General features: G+C 32.2%; 1 protein-coding gene across 1 annotated transcript in view; it reads left to right on the forward strand.

Moving 5' to 3' along the window:
* Positions 1-11330: 11330 nt before the first annotated feature.
* LOC137923507 (uncharacterized) overlaps positions 11331-15262 on the forward strand; it is a 36145-nt gene continuing 32213 nt past the window's right edge. Inside the window, exon 1 of the mRNA XM_068766767.1 lies at positions 11331-11930. Coding sequence (XP_068622868.1) covers positions 11331-11930 — 600 coding nt within the window. The remainder of the gene's footprint in view (positions 11931-15262) is intronic.

The raw sequence follows: 15262 nt of genomic DNA on the forward strand, positions 1-15262 counted from the left end.
TCGTCTGTCTATCTTATAGCTGAACGCAAACGTTTGATGGTCCGAAGTCTTACTCCAGAATCTAAAGTTCTCAGCGGCTATTTATTCTGCACGCTATATGGCCTCGGCCTACGGTAACGATTTGTTGGTTACTTTCTTATAAGAATTAATTATTTTTTTCATTTTATTAATTATTTTAAATGATCACTTGACTACGTAGTAACAAGAACGCTATAATAGCATACTTCAACAAGGATAGGGTTCCAAACGCATCTTGATATAAGAAGAGCACTCAACGAACTCAATCGGTCTGTTTCTGTTAGATATAGCAATTCCTGTCAATGTAAATTAAAAAATATGTATTTGGGTATTCGTTTAATAATATTATTAAATTCAATACGTGATAATTTAAATGCAGAAAACGGGAGTTTATTGTAAATATAATGATGTTTCTACTATAGGTACCAGCCCTCCTTCAAAAAGAAAGAGCTGTGCTATCTGTGTTCCACCACAGATGCGATGTTACATAATGTGTTAAGAATGAGCGTCTTCTGAGAATCGATTCCGTGACTTATCTACAATCGTAAATAATTTTTTTTAGAAAATGATTAAAATATAATTTAAATAAAGCCTGTGATATATAATCAGATAATATATATTCTCATACGTCAACACAAACATATTAGTTGAGTCACTGAGATAAATGATTACGAAGATTTGTTATAAGTCCTTCGGTAAACTGACACGCCGTCCGGAAAGGTATGATAAAGGGTCAGCATCTACGCCCCGGAGATTCAAAAGCTGTCATATTTGACACTCATCACCATAGCGACGTCCGTAAATACATCAACATCTGAAATCTTATTAAAAAATTTCATGTAAAATACATATTAAATTACTTTTTGTATTGACCAATACCAGCTTATTTTTAAGAATATTCAAGATGATTTTTTTTCATACTTTATGAGCCTAACGGATTGTAAATTGGAGTAACAGAGGGCAAGCCATCGATACTTAAGGTTCAGCATTGGATACCAGAGAGAGCAAGCGCAGCCTGTGACGTACACCAACAGGCAAGATAGACAACATTGTTAACATCGACAAACAACGTTGGATACAAGTGGCTTCCAATCGGGATACTTTAAATCTATAGGGAACAATTATATCCAGCAGTGGACGTCTTGTTGAATGCACCTCCAGACCTTGACTTTCTTCACTTAAACTTACGTAATTGTTTTAGCTTTGGTATACTAATTATCATTTCATTACTTATATTATTCACTTTAAGAAACAAAATTTTTTGTTCGACATGTACTGGCATATAAATAAAGCACGAGAAAAAAAAATTTTAAAGTTTCAAATTTCGAATTCTTTCATTGTTTTTAGGATAACAGAAGCTAGATAAATGTTTAGAAATTAGGTTAAGTACGTGTGCCATTTCGGACCTCATTTGTTGCGGTTATTGAATTTCAAATTAAATTTCGATTAGCGTAACTCGACGAATTGGTTAACACGCTCCGAATAATTTTGATATTTAATTTAGTTTGATGAATCTATATTATGTAACTATTTAACACCGAGGTATTTTTTAAACCATAAAGTAATTAAACATTTATCATAATCATTATATTAGACAATGACTGCAAAGCATAGATCTTCTTCAAAGATCGCTATGAAGAGCGGTCTTGCGCTGCCCGTTTTCAGCGAATTCCCGCGACCTTGACTATGTCATTGTCTACCTAATACTCATGCCTCGTCTACCACTTCATGGTCTCCACTCGAGAACCTTTCAGCCGACGGCTGCTGGCGTCGGTTGCACCAGCAGTGTGTCCCCACCCACTTCGTTACGAGTTTCGAGTAGGTGACCTTAGAAACTTTCTTTTGCGGACCTCATCATTTCTAAATCGATCGCAGCGAAACTCTAAGTACAGCCCGTTACTCTCTGGGAACTCTTGTGCCTTTTCATAAGGCCCGTCGTGAACGACCACGTCGCATAGTTATAAACTTCACCCGTAACATGCACTGACCAAATACCATCTTCAGACATTGCGGTATTTTTACGAGAATTTTTGGTCAAAAGGTGTCATAAACATTGAAAGTTATCGAAGAATACAAAGAAAAAATGGAAGTGAAAAATCGACTCGGACATAAATAATGACAAAAATTACTTCCAAAAGTGGACAAATTTTCAGTTTAATAAGTAAGGAGTCTCAGGATATTTAAAGAACTCTTGTTAAGCTACAGAGAATCTCAATCGGATAAATTTCGTACAAACTTTTTGTGAAGTAAAATTGATAGCGAACAGTCAAAGGCACAGCTATAAAACTTCGAGAAAAAAAATTGATCATTACAGTTAAAAAAACATTTTTTACGTAAAGTGTTACGAATTGTTTGAAACTTTACATTCTTACACGATATTACGTTGATAATATATAATGGTATTAAGAATCAAGAACGTGGTAATACAATTTAAAATTATCCTGCCATATTCATGAAAGGAGCCATCTGCTTAATGTTTATAAGCTTAATGTATTTTATTTATTTAAGGTATCAATAATTTACTAGTAATTTTTTTGCTATTACTACAGATATAAAAACTTTAAAGGGCTTTCAACCTTTTACACATTCCCAATCACTCTAAATAATGTGATCTATATGTAATAAATACGACATTCCAATAGCTTTTAACAGTACAAAGTCTACAGGGAGACATAGTAAACAGTAACGAATTTTAATATGTAGTAATACAAATATTGAAAACACTTGTTCTTACTGTATTACCATTACGTTTTTAATTACTTCTGCAATCATTAGTTTTTAATATGGTGAATCATGTAGTAAATTTCAAGCTTTTACTTATATGTCCAAACATCGTGTATATTATCGGTTAAGCTCTTTGCTAAAACCTGAATAACAAACATTTCCATAGCGTTGTCTTTGTTTTACATTTGTGGTCAAAGTACTTCAGAATTCGAGATTGACGGATTGCCGAAAGGTGTTTTGTGACCCTCCGCATAATAAAATCCTTAGAGCGTCCGAATATATTATTAATAGGGATAAATACAGCACATAAATTTCTTTGTTAAAAAGTGCATATTTTCAACCTACTCAAATAAGTATAATTTGAATTTAAATTTGATCCAAAAGGAAAAAATCCTCGAATTTTTTAAAACTTTTTCTATTATTTATTTATAACAAGCTAACATTATCATTTATTATGGTTTTATACTGATTAATTTTTTCTCACCGTCATAATAAAAATGTTCCAATTTCGCGATCCAAAACAGGAAATCAACACAGTCAACATATTATTCATAAATTTTCATTTAAATTTTAGGTTTTTTATGCGACACGTAAAGTTTGATGTGGTAGGTTAATTTAATCATTGTTTTGTATCACAACCGAAAGTAACTTTATTATTAACTCATTGGCCTCTGGTCACCCGTGCTTCTCCATATGGGAAATATGTATAACCAAGAAAACGCGTCTAATTATCACAGTAAGTATTTTAATGTGTTTATTAAAAGTATATATATATATATATATATATATTCATAAATATATATGTGTTTGTATGTACACGTCGACTACCCGTTACTTTTCCGTCTTCTATATGTGGAATTTAAAAATATAATTTTAGGTTTTCCTTTCAGTTACTTGTACAATAAAACGCTAGGGGAATAAGACTTGCGATCGAAGGTCGATTCCCGGGACACAGTTTTATATCATTCACAGTTTTTGCATGAATTCTGTATGATTGCCATAGTTCAAAAATGTGTTTTCAGAAAATTTACAGCAGCGTTCTCTGTATGTAACAAAACTATACTACAATCGCTAATTTGCCTGTAAAACGTGGCGATTATGACATATCCCTCATAGGTATCATTGAGGTAGGCTTTTGCCTTGTAGTGGACGGTTATGGGCTAAAACAACAACAAAGGCATCAAAGATTTTTAAATCAAATAGGTTGTATACTTTTTAATATCTCTTGCTACCTGTTGATATTTCGCTGAAGGACATAATATATTTCAAAATGTATTTAATATGTACATAAAGAGATTAATAAATTTCTTATTTTATTTAGTATTAATGACAGTTTTGGGGAAAATTTCCATCGCTTATATCAATTTTGCAAATTTCCAGTACTAACTCTTACTTGCAATTGATTCGAATTATTATTTCCAAATTGGCGTAATAGCTCACTGCATATTAAATTATCCATTACTCTCGTTCAAATTGATCAATAATCATTTGTGAGTCCATCTGTTCTGCACGCTATATTAATCATTAAAAATATATTTACATTATATCTCCAAGTATAAGAATATATAATATTTAAGAATAATGTAAGTAAAATTATGCAAATCCAAATGCGGATTTGATATAATTTCCCTTCACGAAAAAATATTCAAATATAAAAAAGAAAAGAACAAACAAAAATTATTATACTTCGTATTCAGCGTACATAGTTTATATTCAAATAAAATTGCTTCGAAAAAAAACGCCTACTTTCTTAGCGCTTCAGGGAGGGCAGAAAATAGTTTGTTTTCCAAAAGACGGCATATTACTGTAATATCTGTCTTTTATCCCAGACTTGAGAGCAGTGGACGTAACACGATTGACCTTTTCTCTTTGTCACAAACGGGCGTGTTTCATTTTCAGATTCAGCGTTTTGTCGTTATTGTAAATAATATCATATGTCGACGGCAGGCGAGTGTTTTTATGAATGATCTCTTCTATAATCTTTATGATAAACAACATCATCCTTTGCTTTTATAGCTTAACAAAACACAAATAAAATTTACTATAAAATACCAATAGAATAATTTAAATTACACCTCTTTTATAAAAATGGAATTTACTGTTTTTTCATTGGTAAACATAATGCTCTGACCAAAAAGTGAATTGAAATTATCATTTAAAACTTCCGAGCAGAAAGGCAGGTAATTTTGTTCCTAGCTTTGTAGGAATTTCTGTAACATTCGCTAAGCGTCTATTTGTCAACCCATTTTGTCAGTATATACCCAAAGACCATACAATCATCATCATCAAGTGGAAAAATATGTCCGAATTATCAAAACTTCAAGACACAGATAATACAATTTTAAAGTCACACCTTTTCTACGAACAACAACAACAAATGAAGTTCCTAAGGTACAGCGCTCGTATACTAAAATACCTAATATTGACATCTAATCTTCACGTAATACTGATAAAGTAAACAATTATAGATCATGTTATATATGACCTCGAGCTAATTAAAAAATTCTATTACAGACTCTAAGATTATTGAAATGATACATTAAACTTAAGAATGAATTCCATTACTACTGTATTAGGATAGCATGAAAATGAACATATAAAAATCCATCTGAGTTTGTTATGGGATGTTATCAGATACGTAGCTATAAGGTGAACGTTGTCATTAAAGGGAAATTCTATTTCTAAAGTTTTTTTTCTTTCATATTCCGGGTCTGGTATTCATCTAGTGAGAAATGTAAATGATCTTTATCGTTTTAGCCGATATATGCCCTGCAAGCCTTAAGTCTCCCCCAAAGATATCTATGAGGAAATATACTATAATCGCCACGCTTGGTAGGGTTGGCGATCGCAGTGTGGTATTATTGCACATAGAGGGCGTTGCTATCCATACTATCGAAACTTTACGTGTGAACAGTGGAAATAATATATAAGTAATGCACAAAGTGTAAATTATTTAAGATTGTTCTTAAGAATCTAACCCGCGGCTTTTATTGCTAGGCGCTACTTGATAATAATCCTTAGTGGATAATAATTTAAATAAACAAGAAAAGAGTCCACTCACATATATATAGACAGTTTTAGTTATTGTTTTATAACCATACTGTATACTGGATTAACATCCACTACACACGTGTTTACGTAAAACTAGAATAGTTTAAATCAAGGGTGTCAAACCCAAAGCCCGCGGACCGCATGCGGCTGGGGATAAAATTTTTGCGACCCAGTTAATGTATTCGTTGGATCAATTTTGAAAATAATCTCGGCCAATAAAATTCCTTCCGAAATTAGAAACATTATCAGAGTAGAGACATAAATTTTCATGATTTAAACAATAAATTAGCTTTATACATATTAATTGAAATATACTAGTCGAAGAAATATATTTGTTTCTATAAGCGTTTGTAAATTGTAAATGTAAATTTCTTTGTGGTATTGTTTATTTGACCGAAGTTATGCTTCGAGTTTGATATACCTGATCTACGATATATATCAGGAATAAAAAAGACACTGTTATAGTAAAACTTGACTAATTATTTATTATACCTTCTATGAGACAGAAGTAATGATAGAAAAATCCATATATTCTATCTGAGAATATACCCGAGTCTCAACAAAAATGAATATAACAATATATTAATAGAGATTCCAATTTTTGTTTTCTTCGTTATATAGTTATAGAAATGTCCTTTTTTATCTAGATCCAATTATTACACCACATGACCCGAAAAGTTAACTTCATAAATATTTTTCCTAACCTTAAAATTATTTTTGCCAGAAATATTGTTGAATTTCTTTTTAAATTTTATTAAAAAAAGCCTTCGATTTTTAAATCTTGACCGGTATCAATGATCGCTGACATCGGCTTAAATTAGCATAATATGAGTAGACTCGCTTTTATGAACGTACTTTTTCCCGCCTTGCGTCACGTACGAAAATTCACATACTTCCTCAATATATGAATATACTCTTACGTACATATATCAAAGCGAATAACGTTCAAAAGTATAATATCTTTTAAATTATCTCTTTCGTGTTTGTTTTTACTGATATTTGCAGTAGGAAATATACCACAGTTTACATAGTTTATCCAAAATAAAAAAGATATTGTTAAATTATAAATTCATATGATTATCGGACTAGAATAATTTACAATGATCACTCTTATACGTAATAAAAATGACAGGCCTAATTTGATAGAATCTACACAGATTAAGGTTCTAGGCTATATCCGATTGCTACTGGAGGATTTTAACCGTTTTCGCTTTTATAGCTTCATTTGACTCAGGGCGCGGGTCTAAAATCCGTTAATAAACTTAAAAAAAAATCTACGTCAGATGCCTCGCCTGACGTATTATATTGGCTAATTGTTATCTACTTGGTTTTCGGAGCAAGGTGTGATTCATTCCTCCGAAGAAGTTTTAACTAAATAGATATCAGAGCTGGGAGAGAATCTGGGGAACACGTGGCCGGTGCGTATTAAAACCGCTTCGGAAGTCGTTCGCGCGCCGTGAGACTTGCGCGGGTAGGATGAGCGTATGGCGCGATTAGATGCCTTGACAATAGCATCCTTTAAAACTACAAGAGTTTCAAACGCACGGTGATCTTAGAAGAGCATGCAACAACTCAGGCAGGTTAGGTTTTTTGTGATCACTTTTACAATATCCTTAAAACTGAAGTAGATCAATTAATTCCCAAGGTTTTTTTTATCAAAAAATCCTACTTATTGTAATAAGATTTTTACAAGTCTTTGATTAATAAAATTCTTAAATTTATTTAAATACATAATATTTAATAGACACTACACGGCAGTGTATTGTTATATCGTAAACCCACAAGAGTTAGTAATTTTATAGACTAGAGAAAGGTTTGCTATCTATGCTTATCTTTATTTCTGATTGCTTTTTGACGTTTAGCATTGTACTTTTAAATATATCGACGCCTCCATCGAATATAATGACAACCTTCACAATTTTTTTTATAATTTTCTGGCTAAAAATAACCTTTTTTTGCTCTAAATAAAAAAATAAAGTATAAACAAGATTAAGATTAAACTCTAAGCGTTGTTCCTAATATAAATATTCAAAGATTGTTCAGTATAAAATAAGCTTTCAAAGTATACCATGAATAAAATTTCAAGTGTATCAATTTTTATATATAACCAATATTTACTTTTTCGTCAACCCTAAAAAATTTAATTTTCTGACTTATAATTTTACTGGGCGAGGACGGCTTTGTTTTATAAAAACATAGAAAACAATGTACGACAATTTAAACAGTAGAATGAACCTTGAAAATATTAAGTCCGCAAAGTTAGAATTCTAAATAATTCAATTCTAACCGACTTTGGCAATGGTTGCGTTAAAAGAATGTAGAGCGCTCGCACCTGAGCGACCGAAACACGTGGCGTACGCTGAAATGGGACAAATTTTCCCTCTCGCTCTAGCTAATGGCTGACGTGTAGCAGGTATAGGGTGTAATGCGTAGAGAACCTTGCGACACATGTTCCGTAGCGAAATATATGCCTCATACCGGTCCGTTATTTTGTTACAAGGCGGTGTACCAACCGAGTAAGTATACGTCTTGTTAAAATTTTCGCTTCCGATGCCATATTGTAAGAGCATGATAACAAATTCAATCAAACGAGGGGAAGTCAGGCACTGCTTGCGAATGCGATTATGTATATTATTTGACGTGCGATAACACCGAAAAGAAGTTTAAAAGCGCAACATATAATATTATGTACAACATAATGTAACAACATTATGTACATTATTTTTAAAACAAATTGCCATAAATAAGCCTCGAAAAACGGGTTTCCCATAAATCAACGTCAAGACGTAAGGTGCTTGGACAGTTACGGCTAACCCGCAATTAATTAGTACGTAACAAATTTGTGTTCATATTTTGATAAAAAGCGCTATTATTATTTTGAAAATCAGACCATTTATATGTGATTTTTGTCCTATGACAGTAAATATACTAACAGTAACACAAAAAGGGAAACAAAAATAAATTAGTTACAGTTTTTGTTAATTTTAAAAATAAGCGAGACAGATGTTTTTAATTTAAAATAACTGTTACAGTGTAATATAATTTTGTCACATTTTATGTAAATTAGCATAAGTGTTCTGAGAATAAATTATTTAAAACCTTTATATATATTTTTATGATTTATTTCTACCTGTGTCTGTATCAAGTTTTTGATTTATGGTACATCATATATATAATTTTAAAACCAAAAATTTCAACTAATATACATTAGGAATTTCTACTACACCTAGTTTTTACTCATAAAACATACGTATAGTTATTTCAGCACATAGTCGCCCATTGCAAAGCATAAGCCTGCCCTCAATATATGGGAGGGATATATCATCATCGCCACGCTTGGTAGACGGTGAGCAATCACAGTGTACTATTATGATACGAAGAGGACGCTACTGCCCATCCTCTGAAAACTTGTTTGTGAGCAGTGACAATCCTATATTAATTAATGCACATAGAGTGAATTGCATATGACTGTATCCTGGGTATTGAACCCGCGAGCTACAATCGCAAGTCTCCGTTCTTAACCGCTGACCTATCACTGCTCGTATAATACATCAATATACGTATATACAATGCGTATATCATAGTAAGAGTTGCAGTAACCTCTTGGCACTGTTTAACGGGCTTGTTGGCTTAACCTTAATATTTGATACTAATATATTCAACATTCCACGGAAATTATTGTTTAGGTTCGAAGGATATGGTCATCGGAAGACTGAATGCAGGCCGCTTCAATCGGTCCTTTAGGAAATCATTGTGAGTAGCATTTGTTCAACAGTGGTTTAAATGGTAATAAACTAGAACTATACAATAATGTAGTACATGAGCATTTTCATTGTGAAAAACCAATCTTATTCTATCAATTTAATGCAACAAATGCATTCTAAGCATCCAGAGATCGCTGTTGTTTTCAATCGATATTTTGTACTATTATATATTACTAGCTGATCCCATAAACGTTGTTTTGCAAAAAAATTAAAGAGTTGATCGTAGAGGGGTGAAAATTTAGGGTTGTTATGTTTGAAAATTAGTGTGTATTTTTGTATGCTGTATCATAAAAAACAAAAACAAAATATTTTGTCTAAATAATTAAAAAAAATTTAGGTGTGGACCACCCTTATCACTTAGGGGTATGGAAAATAGATAGTAGCCGATTCTCAGATCTACTGAATGACCTACTAAAAATCGGTCAAGCCCTTTCGGAAAGTACGGTAACTAACATTGTGACATGGAAATTTTATATATTAGATATAAAAATTGGTGTATTTTATACAAAAAATGAAAATAACTATCAAAAGAAGTAAATAATATTAACAGCTTCTAATAGATACTGGACTGTATTCGTGCCACAGAGATAACGCTCTACGAAGCCGAAATTAGCCCATGGTCTCTTTCCAAAGGTGGATGTGCAATATTTTTTGCTGGGTACTGTACTCTATTTGTGCCCATCATACACCATACATATTCAAATATTGAAATACACGAACGGCCTCTGCAACTTTTTACATGATGACAAAGATAGACTAGTTTATTTTCGATTAGTTTCTCACGAAAGTAGAAGCAAGGCATCTTATGCAATATTTCTATAAAAATTAGTAAACATTGACAGAAATAATTTGCTAATGAAACTTAATTTTGCTCTGCCTCTTTCCAACAGCCGTCTAAATAACATAAAAGTGACTTTCGACTTGTCTGCACGGCGAACTAATTACGGTCACTACTCTCAGGCGTTGGGCATGCGTAAATTTTATAATAAAATAGTTAATAAAATAGATATTTTTAACACTAAAATACCTCAAATTAAGAAGCTAGGAAAAACTTCTATAAATAAAGTTTGATTTTTAATCGCGGTGTAAATTAGCCTGATTTTACGCATGCAGTCTTCAATTATAGAAAGTCGAAGACCTGGTTTATTTTTTTTACGTATATTTAATTATAGTTTTTAATACTATATAACACAAACGTGTTGTGCAATACAACACATATGGTTAGTATAAATATATAAGTTAAGTATGACTTAATTTTATTTGTTCTCTTTACTTTAACTTTCTTAATACTTTATTATAGGTTATTAAAGAAAAAAAATTATTGCACGACTATAGCAAGCTTTCACATTTGACAGTTCGCAATAAACTTCGAGTGTTTGACAGTTTACACGTTTTAAATTTATATTCTCGTTTCACAGCTGCTTCGATCAGTACTAACCAATTGTGAAATCAATTTATTTATTTCACATTTAAACAATAAATAAGATAGTCACTTAATAAAAAATTACAGGCCAAAAATTTTTTGTGGTATATAATCTTTAAGAATAACAATCCAAGAATAATTAATCTGTATTATTATATTTATTGACAGCATAGAATGATATATTAAAAAAGAAAATATTTCGTATAGTGAAAATCCGCTGTCAATTTTGATACAACATTGTCATGTTGAAATCTAAAAGAAAGTATAAATAGCAAAAAATATGATCACATTAATTGGGAAGATGTCATAAAACATAACATTTCGAATTCGCCTAATTGAAGGGAAACGTCATGGATTCATATTTCTTTACGTTTGTATGTCTCCTAATATTGCAAATGTCGATGATTCTTGTATTTCTAAGCCCAAGCAACGACGTTCGTAAGATAACGGCATACATTAATAACATATGGGCGAAGAACAGAGAGTATTGTGTGATATCGATTTTTGTTTACTTCGTATTAGTTCTCTATCTTGGTATGTACACTCCGTTAATAGGCGTCTTTAAATTAATCAGTAATAATAAATACAATGAAAATGAAAAACGTATTATCGTTAGTAACGTTGAGAAGATTTACATTATGGCTGGATTCTCGCTTTTCCTGTTTGTGGTCTCTCGTGGAATTCGAGCTTTGACATCCTACGCGGCCAAACTTCTCGATTCGATCTATTCAATTTCTAGCTGCGACACGAGGAAAAAACAAAAGAAAGGGTACGTGACGGACAATATTAATATTCTACCAGGCTTATTGCGTATAAAACGCTCGGTGTCGCAAAACGAAATAACAACTAACAGAGGTCTGAAAGAGCAACTGATGAAAATCTTACAAAAAACCGAATTATTGGAAAACAACAACAACTTCGACTTGAACCTGCAGTTGGAACGCTCCGCGGTATTCGCTTGAGGCGTTGCGCTGTAATTTATCATGTTTCATTACTCAGTCTCATTTTATGTACAAACGCCATCGGGCATCATTCCCTTACACGTAGGAAACGTTGCCAAGTATTCGGGAATTCTTTGGAATTACGATGGGTTGCGAGGCAAAGGGAAATATTCGGAAAGACAGGGCCATAAAAATAAAATGCCGCTACAAAGGGGAAAAGAAACATACCAAATTGGAACGTATGTTATTTCGAAGGGAAAAAAATCGTCTTTGTACAATAAAAATTATATAGACGGGAATAAAAGGTATCCGAAATAAATCGATTGTCTTATTTTCCTTATAGAATATTATAACTTTTAATCCATATGCACTAAATCTTTAAAGTAAACTTTGACAAATTTACACTTATATATATGTTATGTAATGCTTTTTTTTTATTCTTGTAATTATTTTTTTTTCAGTCTATAGACGCCCACTGCAATGAGTAGGCTTCCTCCAAAGATCACCGCGATGATCGGTCTTGAGCTGCCAGTGACTTCCCCTAACCCTAACCATATAGTCGGTCCGTTTAACTGCCTACCCAAGCGCGTCAACTGGTTCGTAGTCTAATCGAGAACCTTTGAGCCCCAAAGGCCATCGGTGCCGCGATGTGCCGCGATGTGCCGCGCTCACTTCAGAAGAGCAATTCTTCACGCTATCTCGGTCACCTTGGTTTTTCTATGGGTTTCCTTATTTCTAATCCCATCTTGAAACAAAACTCCAAGTATGGTTCCATTGTTCTCTGGGAGATCTTGAGCTTTCTTATATGGCCCAAATTAGCAACAAGCATTGGTCAAAGACAATTTTTTACCGCCGTCTTCAGTTATTGTAGTATATTGGATTAAAAAATGTGAGCATTATTAGTATACCTAAATAATTACATGTAAATACACATATAAGTAAATATATGTGTATTTTGAAACCCACGACGACTACTCGCTACTTTTCCTTCTTCTATTTCCATGTTATGACATAATTTTTTAGTCAATAATAACTCTATGTATTTTGCCATGTATACAGTAAAAAGTATTAGTTAAATAAAAAATATTAATCCGTAAGTTTATAAACGTCTTTAGTATACGCTAAATTGAACTACATATCACAAATGTATCAATTCTTTTTATCTCTTTTCATTATAAAGGGTTACCTGGGAATAGATTTCTTAATAATAGGGACTCAGTTATAGTTCTACTTTTGACGGTAAATTGTGTGAGGTGTGTATATCCAATACGCGCTTAATTTGAGTTATGAAATAAACCTGTCATTAAACCAGTAATGTATTTAAAAATAGCTTTGCGCTATCTAGCGTTCACGTACATAATACGGGATAACTTTTTTTATTACTTTATACCCGCTATACATTACTGAATGCTACAAGTGTAACTCAGTCTTATTTGAAATGTGCATTCCCAAAGGTCGTGGTCTTGGCATCGGTTCAGAATTTCCAAAGTGGCGCCAGTCATTTCGTATCAGGTACTTCTAGACTTGGCTGGAATTCATTTTCAGCGGTCTATATTTAACCGTATTACGTGCGAACGTTATTTTTCATTTTATCGTTGTGTAATTCGAAATGGTAATGAATACTAACATTGTACAAAAATTCAGTATATCTTTCATGTAATTTTTTTAATTCATATTTAAACATATAATGTTGTAGGTGTAAAAGATTTAATAGGATGATATATTGTGTAGCTTATTTGTCAGGGAAAATGCTTTAACGATTTCAAACCTATTTCCAATCAACCTGTGTAGTCATCGTTGTAAAATTCGATTGAAATACAATAGACCAGTAACTTCTGGTTAGTATAAAGTCTGGAGGGACAGATTATAAACAGCAATTAATTGTAATATGTAGTTATTCGAATAATTTACAGTAAATGAGCGTAATTTTACACCCCTAACTAATCATCCTGTATAAATAAGACAATTTTTTAGATTGACGTTAGCTTCAGATGTTATTTATTTAACTGTTTATACACGAACATAGAAATAGGCAAATGCTCAAAGATATAATTATAATTCTGTATTTTTGAAAACGATTATGTTTAAGGAAGAGCTAATTACCCTAGTATAAATAAATCAGGATTAAGGATCCAATATTTAGATTAAATATATTAGTTTTTTTATTAAAGGCGACCTAGACTAAATTTTAATTTTAAAGTTATATTCTATGAACACATGTCTCCATGAATCCTTTATATAACGACGATCCTAATAGGCTAACTCAAAATTACCTTAATACACAAAAGCAACAAAAAATGCTATAAGCTGTTCTGATATGTGATCTTGGACTATTTCAATATAATATATATCATAAGAATGCCACTTCTTGATAGGTTTTTTTAGTATACGTAACATGTTACGTAAAATATCAAAAGTTGAACGTTAAACGTTTTAACTTGAAAACATATTTACTCTGAATGATTATTTAAAATATTTATAGTTTAATAAAGAACAATTTAAGAAAAACAATTACATTGTATAGGAAGTTTAATAGTTAATAAATTTGGGAAATTAATTATCATTTCAAATAAGCCGTCTGAGCTTGTTGTGAGTTTTTCTCAGATCATGGTGACCTAGGAACTCGCATGATTTTAAGTTGAAAGATGGTATAATGGGTTAGCTCAATTTTAATTTTCTTTTGATTAGTTTCTTTCTAGTATTCTTGTCATGACGTACACGATTGATAACTGTTAATCCGAAGTGGACAGTTTAATGTATGAAGGGAGGTTTTTGTAAAAACACTGCTCGTCTAAAGTATTTAATATATACGGTACCTATAACTATAAAACCAACTACAGAACTCCTGTTCTGAAAAGTTTCTGTCGTAAGACTAGGTGCATTGATACTAATGTAAACATAGCCCGAGTGTTACGTTTTCCAATATAACTTATTTCTTTGGAAATAATAAAATTGACATTACAGTCTCAGTCGTAAAGTTTTCTTTTTAAGGTCGCATCCCAACTTTATATTTCTTCATTCGCGAAAATGATAATCGAAGAAAAGTATCCACAGTTAAAAACTTTTGAGCCATTTTCTTACCGCGTCTTTGTCGCAAAACAAAGGAAACTTTTGGATACCGATCTATTAAATCCTGAGTGGTTTTTACAAAGAAAAAGTGCCCACCAGCGGACGCAATTATGTCAAGGAAAACTATCGCACAGTATTCGCTCCGAGATTTATATGATCCTATGAAATCCTCCGAAGGATTCTCCCTCTAAAACTAACGCTGTGTTGAACCATTTACAATCCGCTTCAGGGTCTGTTATAAATGATTAGGGCAAGGTACCAACTACACAAAG

The sequence above is a fragment of the Battus philenor genome, unplaced genomic scaffold, assembly GCF_028537555.1.
Source record: "Battus philenor isolate CCGP_79_NKW_IND1 unplaced genomic scaffold, ilBatPhil1.0.hap1 SCAF_21, whole genome shotgun sequence".
Lineage (NCBI taxonomy): Eukaryota > Metazoa > Arthropoda > Insecta > Lepidoptera > Papilionidae > Battus > Battus philenor.